Source organism: Conger conger, chromosome 12 (genome assembly GCF_963514075.1).
Source record: "Conger conger chromosome 12, fConCon1.1, whole genome shotgun sequence".
NCBI classification, from domain to species: domain Eukaryota; kingdom Metazoa; phylum Chordata; class Actinopteri; order Anguilliformes; family Congridae; genus Conger; species Conger conger.
The window spans coordinates 39799427-39818750 of NC_083771.1; the positions used below are offsets into that span (position 1 = coordinate 39799427).

The following is a 19324-nucleotide window of genomic DNA, read 5'->3' on the forward strand; positions in this document are numbered from 1 at the left end:
GAGATTAAACTGACCAGTTATCTGTCTATTCCTTTTTTTTGTTTATTACTTGCTTATCTTTTTAGCTGAGTCACACATGACCCAGCTACTTATCTCAAAAAAGGAATTTAGACTGCATGTAAATATTTATACGATGTACTGTACAGTAGCCAGGTTTGATTGCTTCTAACATACTTTTTGTGCAGCTTTACAGGGTATGTTTTTCAGAAAATGAGTGCAGTGACTAAAAAGTCACTCAATGGGTTGTGTGAATTAGGGTGTTGACACATTATTTCAAATGGTCAGTAAATATTATGGGAGAAGCTTTTATCAGTGAGCAGTGGCTGGTCAGGTGACCTCCATCATCGAATGATGTTTAACTGGATGACTCCACACAGCTGCCCTGCATGGCGTTCTTCTCTATCGAGTTTTCCACTACTCTAGTAGCCAATTAGACTTACATATGCCAAGCAAGCAGTTAGAAGCTGTGCAAATTGGGACACTTTGTGGTGCATGCTCTGTGCTAATGGTTTACTAGTGCAGGCCGGTGGGGGCATGTCTGTCTTTGCCAGGGCAGGGAGGGGGGTAATTGTAGGGGAGTGCAGTAATGCCATCAGGTAATGAGAGCAGAGCTTTCATCATTAGGGCTTTGACGTGTTCAGACCCCTGAACACTTCATTTTTTGAGGTATACAGGTTACTCTGTGAATTTATGCAACGTACCAAAAAACAAATAAGAGGAAATAAATTAAAAAGAAAGAAATTAACTCAGTGTGAGATTAATTATTTGTGAGAGTGCCGCATTACCGGAGTACCCATTAAAATTACATTTCTTTTATATTTCATTTTTCCGTACCGGACTACAGTATAATTTTTACCGTGTCACTTCTGCTGCCCATGTTTCTCAAAGGTACGTGTTTGGAGAATGTTTAACTGCCTATTGGTCGGTTCAACACCGGTTCCACCTCTGCCTCCCCTGTGTGCTACAGCCTCCCGTTCTGTTGCCCTGCGCAGGGAAGCAGCGGGGAAGACCCCAACCGCCGTTTGTTCGGCTGCTGAGTGATATCTCACAAGCCTGAGCATGGCAGCAGTGACAGATCCACGTCTCTGCTGGGGTCAGATAACCAATGCACAGGGCTATCGAGCTTAACACATGCATTGTGTGTCTTGGTATGTGTCATGGTGTGACTGTTTTGCATAGCTCTTAATCAAAGGACCGTGCTCACATCTCTGGGAAATTGCTGTTCATATGATGTCCCCAGTTCCCATAGGGAAAAATCTGTGCTTGTGGAGCCTAGACTAGACTTGATTTTGGCTCCCAATAAGTTAGTGGAATACTTAATCTAAAAACTGCCATGCCAAAGTTAATGTGCTCAATAATTAACGTAACACGATATGGAAGCAGAGAGATTTACCGCCTTAGTTCTTGAAACATAACACACATTAAGCAAGGCCTGCGATTCCTGGATGTTTCTGCTCAAAATGTTCTCATAATTCACAATTGAATGTGAAAGTTGGAATTATGTAAAATTACGCTAATGTTATTCTGAAGTAACAGTTATTTTGGTAAGAAGGGTTTTAGTCGTGTGGAATTTGTTCAGTACTTTTCTGCCTACATTCTGTCTCCCTGGAGATGGGTGTAAATATAATACTGTTGTTAGGGTGTGTGTATAAAAGGCCTTTAAACGGATGCAGTGTTTTCTGTGAAGAGAAGGTGTGATACCATCCAAAAGACAATAAAATAAGTAGCTGTGTCTTGCGGAATGACTGCTTGTGAATAAAGCTACCAAGGCAGGTTTAAGTACAGTGAATAATCCCCAGGAGCAGCGGTCCTTCATTGTGGATCTAGAAAGCCACAGTTTCCTTTTCCCTTGGTTACTTAGCACTTAAGGGGGTTGATTACCCTACCCTGCTTTGATTTATTTGCTGATTTTAAGATTAAAATGACGGCCATTGTTGTGCACCAATGGACTCAGTGGGTTTGCAGTGGATCGCATAGAACCATAGACGTTCCTTTCTCTGATGTGTCTGTTTGTCTCCTCTTCAGGGCCCTGTTTACATACGTTGGCATCACAAACAACCTCAAACTGTCGGACTCAGGAGGTAGGAGCAAACTTTTATCCCGAGCACATTCTGTTTAAGTTTGACACCTGTGGCACCATTTCACTACTCAAAGATCAGAAAATTAAACTATTGACCTGCAACCCACCCATGTAATTTGGTTGAAGAATCTCTTTCCATGTGCTAAAGCACTGTCCCCTGGACTTCAAACTCACAAACCTGATCCCGTGCTTTAGAGGATCACAAGTCAGTAAAGTACACTACATGCAGTTGTCGAAAATATATTTTCAGGAAAAGATAGATTTTTTAGACATTTGAATGGAGAGCATCTGCCCGGACGGAAGCCTTCTGAAGAATATCCCAAGTAGTCCATGCTTTTGTTTTGATGGCCTGCCCTCATGCTCTCTCCTCCACTCCCCCCCTCTCTCTCTCTCTCTCTCTCTCTCTCTCATCCACTCCCCCCTCCCTCTCTCCCTCTCTCTCCTCCACTCTCTCTCTCCCTCTCTTTCTCATCCACTCCCCCTCTCTCTCTCTCCCTCTCACTCTCCCTCTCTATCTCCTCCACTCTCTTTCTCCCTCTCTCTCTCTCTCTCTCTCTCTCTCTCTCCACAGTGGGTGGTGTGAATGAACTGGCGGGAAAGTTCCACGTGAAGCGGCCGCTGTATGGGCTATGTCGGGTGGGGATGGGCGGGCAGGGACCGTCTCGTATTGTGATGATAATCTGGGTAAGTCAATGATGCCAATCGACACTCAAATGATTCTGTGGAATGTAGTGTGTAATTGTACAGTGTGTCGTGTAGTTTTATGTTTCCCCAAGCACACATTATGAATGGCACCAAAGTAATATGTATTGTAAGGCATTTCTAGGTCAATGTTGTGGGCATAATTCTATAGATGTATATATTTACACGAATGAGTAGTGAAGTGGCTTTGTGTCTGAACAAACTGAAGGAATTCTTCTTTCTATTCAGACAATTCTCATTCAAGTGTAACAGACGGTATACCAGTTGACACACAAGGGGACGAATTAAGTTACAACCATGAGTCTGCTAAACGTAGTCACACAGTCATACACGGATACTGGTGAGTGATTTGGACCCCTATCTCATCTATTTCTCTGTCTCTAGGTGGGTGAGGAGATGGACCAATATCGCAGGGCTGAATGTGCCAGTCATGTGCCTGCAATCAAGGCCTTCTTCAAGGTAATACTGTGTAAAACAGCTAAATGTAGTCTCTCAGGGTTTGCCCTGAATACATTTTTACTGAAGCCATTTGAGTTAACTGCTGTTTGCAGGTATAATGTCAGTTTCCCACCTGGGAGCTGGACACCATCTGGTCTCAAAAATGTATGTTCAGTTGTTTCCTGCTCAGATGGCAGTGCCAGGCAGCGGCAGGCTGAATGCTGCCGCCATTTCCTCCTCCATTGTGACTGGTGCCACTGATATGGCTGCTGATGACAAGAGCTCACAAGCCCAGAGCCGCTTCCTGTCATGTGATGAAAGACACAGAGGAAAAGTCTAAATGGCAGAGGAAATGGGGGGAGGAAAGAGAGGTGGCTGGTAAAGGAGACAGGGGGAAAGGAAGCAGGACAATTCTGTATTCTTCCCCTGGATTGCAGAACATCACAGGGCTGGTATTCTGTGTGCCTGTGGCAGCCGTCATCTTTGATGGTGGCCACAGGTTTATTGGTACACACATGTTCACCTGGTGCTAATTTAATTACTCTGCATGCACGCGTGTGTGTGTGTGTGTGTGTGTGTGTGTGTGCCTCTAACATGGAGAGAGGGAGGGTGAGATTTATTTGGGGTTTTTTTGGGTGCAATGGGAAATCCTGATCACTGATTGGAGTGAGAAAACGATCCACAGAAAACACCTAAACTGATCAACAGTGTATCAATGCTGTACAGATGGGGTGGACTGCTCTTTGTGTCCCCAGCAATACATGTTGATTATTTCTCATCTAATTCCACTTGGGTTTGTGCACTACCCAGTAAACACCATTATTTTAAACTACATATTTTTTCCATAGCCAACCCCTCAACCCCCGAAGGAAACTCTGGAATGTTCCGTCCTAGTACTGATTTTAATGTCCAGCTTAGGAGTCCAGTCTGCGTGTTTGGCCTGCTTGCCTGTATGTGTGTGCGCGTGTGTGGGGGTAACTCGAAGTTTATAGAGTAACAACAGTTCATTACATCTGATGTCATTACATGCTGGATGAAGGCTGATAGGATCAGTCTTGAGAGATTTGTGTGGGAAGCTGGAAACTATCACATTGCTGAAGTGTGGGAGTCTGATACAGAAACATACCATTTATGTCACCCCTCAGTCCCTGGCAATGAGTTCAACAGTTCAGAAAGGCTACCACAGCTCATTAACATGACCAAATAGCATGCGATGCTTATTTAATATCAAACAGCTCCAGTAGATGGACTGGTGTGGGGCCAATCAGAAGTGATTAGGGCCGTGTGCGGTGGGTTGATTAGCCTCTGTAAGCCCTCTGAATACCACAGTAATCCCCTGTAAAGTCATGGCTTCCAGGCATGCAGCCAGTGCTCACAGTGATGTGAAAGCTGTAGGCTGCAGTGGCTCTGCCCTCCCTCCACACACACAGACATGCTGCAGCCCTGCCCTGCCTGGCTGATACATGTGCATGCCAGGGCCATACCCAGGAGCAGAGCACCCCACTGCAAAGAGGTCTCTGATCTGTCACTCCCGTCCTGTGCTTTTACCTCATACTGCAAAATCATCAAACATCTAACTCTCTCTCTCCCTCTCTCCCTCTCTCTCATCTGTATCTCTCCCTCTCTCTCTCTCTCACTCTCTCTCTTTCTCTCTCTCTGTCTCTTTCTCTATCTCTCACTCTCTCCCCCTCTCTGTCTCTCTCATCTCTCTCTCTGTCTCTCTCTATCTCTCACTCTCTCCCCCTCTCTCTCATCTGTATCTCTCCCTCTCTCTCTCTTTCTATTTCTCTCTCTTGGTCTCTCTCTATCTCTCTCTCCTTCTCTCTATCGCTCTTATCTCTCTCTCTGTGTCTGCCTCTCTCTCTCTATCTCTCACTCTCTCTCCCTCATCTCTATCTCTCCCTCTCTCTCTGTCTCTCTCTCTCTATCTCTCTCTCCTTTCTTTCTCAGGAGGCTCATATTTTTGTAAATGCCAGCAGACCAGAGGATGTGACTGAAGAACACATCAGAGCCATCATCAGCAAGTTCAATGCTCCTAAAGAGAGAGTCCAAAGGGACCGTCTGTCAGCGGACAAGGAGGAAACTGTGGTGAGTCTGCACTACCACAGGGTGGCACCATATTACTACAAAACATCCAATCTGATGTGGATCACGATGTGGGTCTTGGACTCTAGTTTTACTTTTCACGGCTATTTCACTGTTTTATCTTAATCCATACAATGCACATAGTACATAACATTAACATTCATAATGTTTCCCTCCTTCTTTTTAGGGTACGAACTATAAGAGGACAATAGCTGCCATGGAGATTCGAAGGATCAGCAGAGACTCTTTCTGGGCACGTGCAGAGGTGAAGATTCTGTATATGAATCAGTTTGTGGACTCCAGCCAGTATTGTATTTGATGTCATTGTTCACATCTCCTTCCGTCCCTAAGAAAGAGGAGGAAGACCGGAAAGAGGAGGAGTGCCGGCGGGCCATCGAGGATCGGAGGAGACGGGAGAGAGAGCGGATCCTGCAGGAGCGCAGAGAGGCAGAGGAGAGGGAGCGGAAGATGAACGAGAAACAACAGATGATACGGAAGCAGAGGTCAGATCTCACAGACAGCCCGAGTGTCCTACACACTGTGGTCACTATCGCCCTCTTGTGGTCAGCTTGAGCTTATGCAAGAATTCCCCGTATGTTTTCAAGAGTACTTTGCTTGCAGAAATTTTGAACTCTGGGTAGACAGTTCTCCCTTATTGATTACAGACTCTGTTTTTTTTTTCTTAAATGTCAGTGTATTTCAGGAATGTCTGTGTATTTCAGGAAATTACAAGCTGAGGTTGAGGCAGAGGCACAAAGGCAGGAGAAATTAAAATGGGTGAGTGAGGGGGGGACCGAAAAGATTAATGATATGCACATGAAGGAATGGATTGTCAGTGCATGTACACATACAATAGTGGACTGTCAGTGCATGTACACATACAGTAGTGGACTGTCAGTGTTTGTGCACATACAGTAGTGGACTGTCAGTGCATGTACACATACAATAGTGGACTGTCAGTGCATGTACACATACAGTAGTGGACTGTCAGTGTTTGTGCACATACAGTAGTGGACTGTCAGTGCATGTACACATACAATGGTGGACTGTCAGTGCATGTACACATACAATAGTGGACTGTCAGTGCATGTACACATACAGTAGTGGATTGTCAGTGTTTGTGCACATACAGTAGTGGACTGTCAGTGCATGTACACATACAGTAGTGGATTGTCAGTGTATTTGTACATACAGTAGTGGACTGTCAGTGTATGTGCACTTACAGTAGTGGATTGTCAGTGTATGTGCACTTACAGTAGTGGATTGTCAGTGCATTTGTACATGCAGTAGGGGTCTCAGTGGTTTGGCTGGGGTCTGTTGAACAGGAGCAGCAGCAGATGGAACGTGAGGAGGAGATGAGGGCTTCTTTCCGTCACAGTGAATCCATCGAGAAGGCAGCAGTGAGTCCACATCTGTCTGCATAACTGTACAATTGAGAATGCTGATTTTGTTTTATTTTGAATAAATTATCATTATTATTTTAATTATATTGCTTTAAAATGCACTCAGCTATGACACCATATCTTCTTAGTCTACACAACTAAGATACATTTTGCCAAGTTCTCTTACACTGAACAAAAACAAGATGTTTCCTCTAGACCTGATACTAGAGGTGTGATTTGATACTAGAATGTCACATTGCTGTACAGTACGTTAATGCAGCAGATGGTCTTTTCCATAGTAATTGAATATTGGAATGATGTAATGCAGGAGGCAGCAGCGCTAGTCTCACAGCGCTCCATGAATCCCAGGGAGTTTTTCAGACAGCTGTCATCGTCCTCCTCCCGCAGCCCTTCCAACCCGGGCTCTCCCCGGACAGGTGAGGAGGAGGGAGGGTAAGGGGAGGATGGGGCAGTGAAGGGGCGGAGGTTAATATTGTGAATAAGTAAGGTATTGTTTATTGTTATATAATAACTCGTTTGATGTATGAAAGTGATTATCTCAAATGGACCGTGGTTGAGAAAATAATTCCCTGAAGGTAGAAATAGTTTTTAAACACTAGTGACATTCCTATGACAAACGTGTCCGAAGTACCTTCCTCCATTTGAATAGCGAGGCAGAAATATGAAGCTTAGTTTTTATTTAGAGTGTAATGGCATTCACTGTTTCAGCCTGGCTCTGTCTACCACACAATTTTGAAAAGTGAGTCCTGGGTTGGGTAGAGTAATTGTGTCCATCTCACTTTCAATAAGTATCTAACCAATCAGTTTGTGGGTGTCAACCATTTTCCCACTCGATATTTAGAGGTAGCTCCGTGGAGATACACGATTGGGATGGGGCCAGAGTGGAATGCAGAAACAAATTTTGAAAGAGAAATTGCCAAATTATATTTCAGAAATGTTGAAATAACAGCATGGATTCAAATGTTTCATTATATAGGCATGCAATCGTGTTACAGCCAAAAAAAACAAGAAGAGATTTAGAGTGTAATTATCCCTTTGAAGAATACGTTTTGGGGAATGTGTTTTAGATTTATTTATTTCTATGTCAGTGTTGTAGAACTCTATTGCTCTTTCAGTTACCAGTAGTGATGGTCCCATCAGCACTATGATGTCCAGCTGACCTCAGTGCCTGCGCTGGTCTTCTCTTCTTGTCTCTCTGCAGTCAGGCCGCCATTCCGCCGCTATCAGCGCAGCTTGACTGACACAGCGTTTATTTTCGGGGGGTCGGGCTCTTTCACTCCCCCCTCCTCCCCCCGGAGCCCCTTCAGCCGCACCCCCACCTCCCCCTCCCACCGGTCCCTGTCTCCCCCCAGCCCAGGAGGCCCTGACCCCACCTTCCAGCCCATCGCCTCGCCCCACCCGCCCCAGGCCTCCAACTCACCCCCTCCTGCCCCTGCCTGCTCCCTGCCCAACCTGCCTCCCTCCATGGCTCTCCCTCCCCTCTCCCCCTACCCTCAGCCCCCCTCCTCGCCCCATGCAGCAAGCGTCCCAGAGCCCCCAATCTCCACCCCTCCTGCCCCTGCCTGCTCCCTGCCCAACCTGCCTCCCTCCACGGCTCTCCCTCCCCTCTCCCCCCCGCCTCAGCCCTCCTCCTCGCCCCATGCAACAAGCATCCCGGAGCCCCAAATATCCACCCCTCCTGCCCCTGTCCCATCAGCATCTTCCGCCCCCCCAGGTCCCCTCCCCAGCCTTTCTGAAGCCCAGTTATCCTCCCTCTCGCCCCCTGGCCCCCTGGAGTCCCCTCCCCCTGAAGAAGCCCCCAGCAGGCCCCTCCCAGAGAGCTTGGAGGCCCCCTCTCTGCAGGCCTTCTCAGAGCCAGGAGGTAGGCCTCCGCTGCCTGCAGTTACGTCTCACAGCCAGGAACAAGAACATAATTTCATTTGTTGTGCAGTATGTATGAAATGTAGTATGTCCCATGCAAGACACCTTTATCAAAAAGGAAAGTTAAAGCATTTCCTTTTAAAGTCTTTTAAGTGAATTTCTAGTCCTTTGCTGTTGTGTTAATGCTGCAGTGTTTCACTGGTCAGGGTGTCACTCTTGTGTGTGTATTCCTCTCCAGGGCATGAACCTCCCTTCCAGATACCGAGTGACCCACAGGTGCAGGTCACAGTGGTGGAAGAGGAAGAAGGGGAGGTAGAGGAGGCTCGAGATTCAGAGGAGAAGACAGAGCCTCATTTACAGGCCAGTGAAACCGCTGCGGATTTGACAAGGGGAGAGCGCTCACCCGTGGGGGACATCCCACCCGTGACTGTGGAGGAAACGGTGCCTGCGCTGCACTGCACTTCCCCGGGGGAGGAGGACCCAGACTCAGAGGCTGAGTCTGAAGGAGAGGCGTCAGCAGATGATGGAAATGAGAACGGGCAGGAAGACGCAGGAGAGGAGTCAGCAGATGATGGAAATGAGAACAGGCAGGAAGACGCAGGAGAGGAGTCAGCAGATGATGGAAATGAGAACGGGCAGGAAGACGCAGGAGAGGCGTCAGCAGAAGATGGAAATGAGAACGGGCAGGAAGGCGCAGGAGAGGAGTCAGCCCAGCCCAGCCCATCATTGGAGCCGGTCCTAACCGGAGAGGCTGACGAAGGGGTGGAGCTTGCGCCTGTCTGTCACCCGTCCCAGGAACCAGGTGCCACAGGTGGGTAGGCACCACTGACAGCGGTAGGAGGAGGAGGAAGGAGGGGCGGTCACATCACTGAACGTCTGTTTCATCGCAGGTGAGGCGGTAGATGATGGGGATTTATCACAGTGCCCTGCTCAGGACCCATCCTCACTGAGAGCCAATGGAATGTGTGCAGAACCAGGAGAGAGGGATGAAAAGGATGAAAATGGAGTTTCTTTGGAGCCATGTGCCACAGGTATCGACATCCCTGCTCGATAATTTGTCACTAACCAGGGAATGCTGATCCAATCAGCATAGTCCTGAATATTAATGGCTAATTTCTTAGCTAACACCCTTCTCTAGGTCAAAACCCATCGCCTTTTAATGGCACACCACAAGTAGCACAGTCAATAATTAAACAGATAATTGACTGGTGTCATCTTCCATACCCTTGACACTACATTACACTGCAGTTCAATGTGATTGTATAAGAAGAAAAATAGCTGTATTGCGTATTGAGCTAATTATTTTTACAGATTTCCTTTGGATTTTCCAGTGTTGTGTATACAGTACAGTATATACGTATACGTAATGGAAAATATTTCACAAATTTCCCCCCTGGGGATCTATAAAGGAATATCTATCTATACTCTATAGTATGTACAGGGAATGTTTCCTTTTCTCATGGGTGTGTGTGGCCTGGGGCAGAAAGCCTAATTCAGTGCATGCAGGTACTCTAGTACACTGGTAGCCTAGTGTTCGCCAGTGATATGAACTTGTAGCATCAATGTTTGTATGTAGCCTCAGTGTAGCGAGTGACAGGGCTCCAGACTGCAACTAAATTGTTTTTGAGACCATTGTTTTGAGACCATTATTCTTGGTGTTGCGATTACAAAATGAATGAACTTGCTGTATATATAATTAAATCGTTTCCTCGTTCCTCTTTCGCTCCCCCTGAAAATTAAGCAACCTAGGGGATTCCCCGCACTTTCTGGTTTGAGACAGGATAATGCGCATTTCTAAACATCAGAAATACGCTGAAGTTTAGAAATGCGCATTATCCTGTCTCAGCGTATTTCTGCTTGTTGTTTTAAGATCCAGTAGTTTCCTGTTAAAAAGTAGATGTGGGTTGTCAGAAACTTGTCAGGGATTTTTTATTTTGCCTTCAGGGGAAAACCTCAATCTTTCTCAACTAGATGGTGACTCTGGGCTGAGCCCTTCCACCAGAAAGAATGATGGGATAGAAGAGGTCATCACAGAAAATCAGGGGGAGGTACAAGCAGGAAATGGAGAGGAGATACACAAGGCAAGACACTTATGCACCTGGTTCCACGGTTTCACACTTCCTGTTTACTCTGTATGCCTACCGCTCGTCAGCATGTAAAATGTAAACAAATAGGGTGACAGTGAAATGTTAAATGTGGATGAATTTGTAGACACTACCTGTAGAGGGCATAGATTCACCCTCGTCAGGCGTCTTTAAGACGCCTGATTTGGGGAACGCTTACATGCCGGATTTGAGACTAAGCCCAGCTTGTAATCTCTTGTAGACAGCTCACCTGAGAGTGAGCTTGTTTTAATCAGTACCATTGTACCTGTCTCTCTGTTCCCTGTGGAGAATTTGAACTATTCTGCTGATTATATGCCATGCCTTTCTGACTAGAAATTGTATACACTTAAGTCAATATTTGCCTCTTGCTTCGTCATATTGTCTGTCTGTGTTGTTTTTGGTTCTGATTGGAAAGAGGCAGGATGCTTGAGGTCACTGGATTGGCATGTGGGGTGTAGTGTTGCTCAAATTATGTCTGTCTCTCTTTCTTTCTCTCTCTCCTTCTCTCTCGCAGTACTTGGACACAGACGGTCAACTGCGTGTAAGGGCACTGCACTACTACCAAGCTGGTGAGCTTTTCTTCTCCCCTTAACATTCTTTTGCTGCTATTGATTTATCGCATCTCTGCCATACCAGTATAAACAGGTTTGTGCCTGTATCATCACTGTGAAAGTTACCTGTCATCTTCGGTTTTTCACGCCACATTTTTTGTTCCTAATCACGCGAGTGGTGCTTATCAGTCATCCTCCTGGTAACCTGAGCAGCTTATGAGTAGAAATCAAAGTGTACTGTGAAAAACATTCCAGTATTCAATAACAAAAGAGCTGTCTGTTTCTATCACTCATTATCCCCCCAATTTTATCTCTCCATCAATATGTTGAATATGTCTTTCTTTGTGTATGTATTGCGCCTTTCTCACTCTGTCAAGTGTGCACCTAAGAATGCATTCCTTTCAGGAGAAGAAATAATGACTATCATTTCCCCTTGCTAGCAGTATTATGTTTTTTATTGACTGCTAGTAACACAAAGAACACTGGTGACAGTTTCCATTGATGGAGTCTCAGGTTATTCAATATTAGCACTTACAATATATGTACAGTGTATACACGTACATCAGTTAATAGCACTGGTAAGGCTTGTCACACACATCTTCCTAACAGCCCCCTCTCCTCCACCCTGGTGTTGGTTCACAATATAAGAATGAAGACGCACCTCTTCAAGCAGCACCTCTCCCCATCCCTTCCTACCTCCCTGTGAACTTTAATCGTTGTCTTTGTGATTTACGTAGTGTTTCAGTATTTTTAGTTGGCTAGGTAAGCAGTATTTGGATAGTTAAGTTTGGTCACTTTTGCTTTGTTGTTTGTTTATTTGTTGATTAAAAAAATAAATAAATAAAAAATAGGCCCTGGTCCTTATCTTTGTTGTACGGGTAGCAATTGAAATTGTACTTCCCTCGAGGGTCTTTCAGCGCACTTAGCCCTGGTTATGGGTATGCACTTTGTTGTATGTCGCTCTGGATAAGAGCGTCTGCCAAATGCCAATAATGTAATGTAATGTAATGTAATATAACTGATTTTGTCTGACCTGGGGATGTTTTCACAATCTCCCTGTATATTCAAACATAACTGAGCCTCCTGTGTTTTATCGAACTCCTATGGCAATGGCAAAGACATTGCATTGTATGCACTGGAGGATGTCCATAAAAAGATTGCTTTGTAAGACTTACAAGAATTATTATATTATTATATATTATTATTATATCTGGCATTATCACTCAGGGCTGGTCAGCTTGCTAGCTTCCTCTGGTATTGTGGCAAAATGTGGCTGTAAAGTAATTTAAGCCAGGAGTATGCACCATTAACCCCCACTATCTCCGCACCCATACGGGCAGGAGCCTGTGGGGGAAGACTCAGGCCTCCAGCCGTGAAACTCGTTACGACGGGCAACATCCTTTACGGCACGGGAAGGTTTCAGAGGGCACGGCCTGTTAGGCCCTGACCTTCTCCTGAACCCCCCTTTATTGCTCTCTCCCTCTTTACTCAGTCACTAAATGATGTGTACAGCATTGGATGTTTCATGACAAAGTCAGTTTAGATAATATTCATGTTTGGTATTATTCTGATTGTTTCAGTGCGACTGGTGCAATGGTTTTATTTCTGCAACAGCAAACCCTGGACATCATAACCAACCAGGAGAAACTGTGGAGCTCTGCCCCAGTGAAAGCCATGTGCCTCAACCCCCCTGCATTTCCTGGGGAGGCGTGGCTCCAAATTACAGATGGGTGACCCATTTTTAGGGTTAACATCAAAGGCCAGGTTTTGGATTTAAGGACAGTAAATTAAGCAATCTTGGAGAATGCAATCAGCCTCCCGTGCACTCCGTGCACGTAATTTCTACGTACAGGGTGTCTGTAGCCCGTATGTAGCTTTTATTACCAGGTATGACTTTTAAGACTCCGTAATTTGGTTTCCGTTGTGATGTTTTTTGATTTGGAACTAGTATGTAATTACGTGTATGTAACCTGCCTGGTAAAATAAATCGTTAAAACTTGATCTGTTTGGTTTCGCTTACTGACACTCAAAGTTATACAGGGAATGCGTGGTTTACCCCCTCGAACTGGTCTAGGGAGGATGATTATTTCCACTTAATGTATCACGGCGTATAGCACCCGTAGACCTATGTTGGTAAATCCCTCGCCTCCGCATGGTAGTTCATTCATGTCGAGCACAGCCGTAGCTAGGTTGGTCTGCTTGGGTCCCTAGGCTGTAAACAGATATACCCAAGAGTAGCTATTCCTGCGACCTCTGATGACTACAGATAGCTAGTCAGTTCGTGAGACGTGCACATAACGCGCGATGTGACATGCGGCGGTACCAGCAGAGGACTGTTCGGAGAGTAAATCTCAGTACAGGATTCCTATAGCGATCAAGTCAAAATTATCAATACGAAATCTACCTAATGTGGATAACTAATCTAAATTAATATTCTAAAATGGAGTCAGATAAACAAAGGTGAATATATTGGCCCTATTGTGGAGATTCTTGGTCAGCCCGGACCAGTAAAGAGCGGAAGGCAGAGTGGTACTCCTGTCTTTGTATCATGGTTTATTTATTGGCTGATCTAGACTGTCTGCATAGGGGCCACTAATTTTTAACCCTACTAGTATTCTTTCAGCAACACCAGAAGGACGAGCACGCTGATACCTTCAGCCCTCGCTAAATTCCGTCGTTGGGTTAGCGTGGGGTTTTACAGCTTTGTGATTTCATTCTACAGAGAAACAAGTTGTCATGTTTTTTTCACATTTACTGTATACTCTATACCTTGAAATAACAACTGCTGCCATGGGTATTTTTGGCATATATTTACAAATATGTATATTGTGCTTTTTACATTTTTAACTTGTTTCTTGAGGGAGTACATTCGGCACAAATAATTTGGTGGGACACTACACTACACAGAAAAAAAGGGTTCTTTGGCTTGATTCCATAAAGGAACCCTCTATCATAGGTGTGAAGTGTGAAAGCTCCCAAACAAGACTTGCAAACCAGGAATCACATGGTTTCTATAAGAATTATTTTATACAGTGTAGCTATTAATGGATAAATAAACACTGAGATATGTATCTGTTGATATCTGAGATCTGCAGAATGTATCAATGGGAGACAGCTATGAGGATGGTGTCTGCCAGTAGACAGAAACTTCTTCCTTCTTATGAGGGGTATTGCTATCACTCTGTCAGTTGTGCTTGTTATTACAATCCTACAGAATGCATGATTTCTTTGTCAATGGAAGCAGAGCAATTAGCAAGCACGTGAATGTTCTACTGCATCTCTCCCAGTCCTGTCTGTGAAAAATGAACAGTGGTTGGATGGTGTGTCACGTGGGCATCTCATTAATAAGGACTCGTTGTGTTATAGTTAAGATTTACAGTCCTGTGCAAAAGTCTTAGGCACCATATATTTTTTTAATACAAATGTAAAAACTTTAAATATATATACTTTTGTTTTTCGGATTTGGTGTCTCAGTAGAAAAGAGAATTTAGAAACTTAATTTAATTATTCATAATTTCAAAGCATCTGAAAAATGGTTTGCATACGCCTAAGACTTTTGCACAGTACTGTGGACTGTGTACAAATCGATTCAGCAGTCCACCAAACATCTTTTCAATGCTCTCGCGGTCCCCGTTTGACCCTAGATCCCACCTCTGATTGGTCATTATTGTCACAAATGGCAAACATTTAAGCAGAACATATCACAGTTACCACAGATGCCATTGTCCATCCATCCTCATTTTTTATTTGTGAGGATCTGTCCTCATCATCCCCAGACCAGCATCAGTGTCTGTATCTGTGAACTTTATTATATGTACTGTATGATTGTGTGGAGTGCTACCCTGCACTGTGTTTGAGGCGTATGTACTGAGGGCTGAATGTAGCTGTTACTTGTCTGCCACAGTATTAAAGGAAAAGGCGTAGCTACACAATACAGACTGGGCTCTGCCTGCTTCTCTGCTCTTCTCTACCACTACCACAGAACATGAATCCGAGCTGTCTCTGGAGCCGGGTGACATTATCAGTGTGCTGGAAACTGTGGACAAGGCCTGGTGGAGGGGTTACAACAAAGATGGCCGCCGGGGGCTCTTCCCTGCCAGCTATGTGGAGACCATCTAGAAAGGAGATCAACTACCAAGTCACCGACAGGAAGACAGAACAACAGGCAGGAAGATGTTAAAATAAGTTTCTTAATGTGATTAATTAATCTAAATACGCTCTTAATTCCTCAGGGACTGGAACCATGGAACAGTTTGAACACAGTGGGTGTGCTTCAGCACTGAAGAACAGCTTTTTTAGCTTCCTGAGGGCAGTGGCAGACGGCTTCAGTCACATTTAACTATCTCCTGCTAATAATCTATTTAAAAAGCAGCTAATAGGTAGCTATAATAAGGAAGAGCGTGTACTCGGCATGTGATTGAAAGAGGGCGTGGCATCTAAAAATACTGGTGCATAATGATATTCCATTACACTTATTTTTGGATTTACGTAACAATATGTTTGGCCTGTCTGATGTAAAGAGAGAGTTTGGGTTTTACCTTGCTTGCCGAGCATGATATTGCACTGAAACCTGTGTGGGCTGTGCTATATTATGATTGGACCCAATTAATCAGACAACACCTGTTTCTTATTACAACTGTTTGAATACATACAGTAATAGTAAAAAGCAGTGACTCTATGAATCTACAATGATTGAATTCCTTTAGCCCGCTCACCCCCAAATTTTTTATTTTTTTTATTTTTTATGAAACACCTGCCCCCCTCCTCCCCCCGCCTGCATGAAACCTGAAACTGTATTACTCTATGCTGCGTGTTTTAAGTTTCCTGTTGTGTGTGTTCGTGCTTTAACAGGTTTTTCAAGTCTGCAACCCCGTTTCACGCCCACTACAATTTCTATAATTAAGGAATTATGTGAAAAGTAGACAGCTGTATAGAGGCTCACTCAAATGGCTGCCCTCAAGGAAAAGACAAGTAGGATATTGAGCTTTACGTCCTGTCACTGTAAATACACCCCTGCCGTATACTATCTAAGTATATACAGTACTGTGTAAAAGTCTTAGGCACCTGTATAACATTATGTACAGATAAGATTCTTTAAAAAAGAATTCAATGGAAGGTCCTAAATAAACATACTATACATTTTACATTACATTTTAGTAATTTGGCAGAATAATGAAAAACTGAATCAAATCAATATTTTTTGTGACACCTTTCGGCGTTAAAACGGCATCACTTCTCTGAGATAGCCAACGCTGTCCTGCAGTTCTATAAGACAATCAGCAGGGAGGTTGTTCCAAGCATGTTGGAGAACTTGCCACAGTTCTTCTGGTTGGCTCCTTGCTTCTGATCTCAGACAGCCTTGATCAAGTTTTTCATGTAAAACATAGTCAATTGCTTACAGTAATGTGTTACTTTTTAAAATTAAATACAAAAATGTTTATGTAAAATTAAATCTTTGGGAAAATGAATATTTGGAAATCTCAAATGTGTTCTTTTATACTAACAAAAAAATAAACATATATATAATAAAGTCTAGGGTGCCTAAGAATTCTACACAGTACTGTGCATTGCATATATATTATACTCAGTGATACCTGTGTTTGCCTTCATTCCAACAGGAATCCAATCTTTTATTCCCAAACTGTATCAGGGCTTAATGCCGCTAATAGATTTGTTTTAGGGCAGTGTGCAGGTCTACTTATTAGACAATATGAAAATTTATCAAACATAAATTGTCATTTCAGGCTAATCCAAAATAGTTAAAGGAACAACACCCCGCTCTAGTCATACCTAAACATCTTTTTTTTCAAAATCAGTGTTTTTTCTTTTGGTGCCTCAACAAATTGTGCATTTGGAGCAGACTTCAGTATGCTCTCAGATGTCTCTACTGGAGTTGGACTCCTATTCTCCCAGTATCCTCACTGTGGCCACTTCTACTAAAAAATATTGTCCTTTATCGTCTTGTATGAAAAAAGCAATTGCAGGATAGATATACTGGTATTTATTTATTAACTCCAAGGGAAATTACTCCAAGGCTGACAGAGAAATGCAGTTAGAGTATTTAATTATTGCATTTCTAGTTAAAATGGTAAATTTTTTTAAAGTATCTACAAATGCAAAAGTTACATATCTATTATTTATTGTTAAATTATCAGAAATATACCAAAACAAACTACAGTAACTAATATGAATTGTATATACGTACAGTAAGTATACATACAGTGAAATTATTGCCCCTGACTGGCAATGCATAAAAAATAAACAATATAATTATTGAAATAAAATCAAAATGCCAATGTGAAGTACTGTACTTTATTAATGTTTGAATGGAACCAGCCAAAAATCAATTTAAAAATAATAATAGATCAAAATCAAAGGTTTCATAATTATTGGCACCCCTGGTTTAGTACTCTGTGCATCTCTGGCTAGGATATGGTCCTGTGATAATAATCTATGTTCTGCAATGGCAATCTCGGGCGCCCAACCTCAGTCCAATTGAAGACCAGTGGGCTAAACTGAAGAGGGCAGAAACCCAAGAATGTGAAGGATCTTGAAAGGATCTGCACAAAGGAATGGTCTAAAATACCTCCAAATGTGTTCCTTAACCAGGAATGTGTTGATGCATTAGAGGAAAAGATTCCATGCTGTTATCCCTGCTAGTGGTGCATGCCTTGCCTGTCAGTCTGTTATGCTTCAAATAATAATCTCAGTTGAATAAACTTTATGGTTTCCTATCCAAGTTTAAGTTACAAACGTAACAAAGAGATTGTTCAACAAGACTGGTTTGTGTGATTAGGATACTGATTTCAGATTTCACATGGTTCTCTACAGATGTATTTCAACCTTTACTGTACCCAATTGTAGTTATTTGCGTTACTGTCACCTTCCTGTCAGCTTCGACCAGTCTGGCCTTTATGCATTTAGTTGCTGCCACATGATTGGCTGATTAAATGTTTGCATTAACCAGCTGGTGTACAGGTCTACCTAATATATTGTTCATGTGTGTATATACATATATATTGGGCGGCCTGTAGCGTAGTGGTTAAGGTGTACGACTGGGACACGCAAGGTCGGCAGTTCGATTCCCGGTGTAGCCACAATAAGATCTGTACAGTCGTTGGGCCCTTGAGCAAGGCCCTTAACCCTGCATTGCTCTAGGGGAGGATTGTCTCCTGCTTAGTCTAATCAACTGTATGTTGCTCTGGATAAGAGCTTCTGCCAAATGCCAATAATGTAATGTTTGTAATGTAATGTAATGATAATTTTAGTATCTCAGCCACAGGTTTCTGATGTTTTATACATGTCTCAGTTCAGAAATCAAGCAAACTGAACCATGTGGTGGTTCCCCACCCAAAAGCAGTTATTTAATTCCTGTAGCACTGTTCACATACTGTGTTCCTGTTCAGCATATACTAGAAGCTTTTTTAAACTTTGATTGAGCAGGCAATTATTTCACCTCCACTGTTTGCACATTTCAGCTCTGTACATACATTTGTAGCTTATTCTGTAAATAAAGTTTTTATAAACTTCCAGAAGTTCATGTTCTGTTCATTCGTACACTGAGGTTGGCTGTGAGTATTTGGCAGTGTCATTCTGGGTGAATTGTATCATGCACAATTGTGTGACAAGGGTACATATGATAAATCAGTCATCTACATCCAGATCTTTTTTTTTCCATTTCTTGGCATGCTGCATTCCGGTTATGGGTAGTTGGCAATTCAGCATTCATTCATGATATCATAATGGCATCTTAGCATGATGTTCTGATTTGCAGAATCTTTACTGGTTCTTTCTTACCGATGTTTTGCCACTAGACCTTCCATCTGTATTTTTCCAATCTAAATGTAGGTGTCATCTAAAAATGCCTTGAACGTTCAAGGCTTACCACATAAATATGTGCTTCACTATAAAGCCAAAATGTATTGAATGGTCAAGTAAAAATATAAATAAGTAATTATAACTAGGTTAAAAACAGTAACAGAAGAAATAAAGTAAACCTACTCAAATGATTCACAGAAATCTGTTTCCCAAAACTATTTGAGTAGACTAAATTCTTCAGTATTACAGTGTATGGGCTCAATAAGTAGTTAACCAAATTAA

General features: G+C 43.2%; 1 protein-coding gene across 1 annotated transcript in view; it reads left to right on the plus strand.

Annotated features, from left to right (window-relative positions):
- The window catches only part of LOC133141590 (drebrin-like protein A), a 31660-nt gene extending 14076 nt beyond the window's left edge, over positions 1-17584 (plus strand). The window contains exons 2-16 of the mRNA XM_061262156.1: positions 2026-2081; positions 2652-2764; positions 3167-3241; positions 5171-5308; positions 5493-5570; positions 5657-5808; positions 6028-6082; positions 6631-6705; positions 7016-7124; positions 7910-8569; positions 8807-9379; positions 9459-9599; positions 10513-10649; positions 11188-11242; positions 15207-17584. Coding sequence (XP_061118140.1) covers positions 2026-2081; positions 2652-2764; positions 3167-3241; positions 5171-5308; positions 5493-5570; positions 5657-5808; positions 6028-6082; positions 6631-6705; positions 7016-7124; positions 7910-8569; positions 8807-9379; positions 9459-9599; positions 10513-10649; positions 11188-11242; positions 15207-15343 — 2554 coding nt within the window. The 3' untranslated portion in view covers positions 15344-17584. The remainder of the gene's footprint in view (positions 1-2025; positions 2082-2651; positions 2765-3166; positions 3242-5170; positions 5309-5492; positions 5571-5656; positions 5809-6027; positions 6083-6630; positions 6706-7015; positions 7125-7909; positions 8570-8806; positions 9380-9458; positions 9600-10512; positions 10650-11187; positions 11243-15206) is intronic.
- Positions 17585-19324: the final 1740 nt, after the last annotated feature.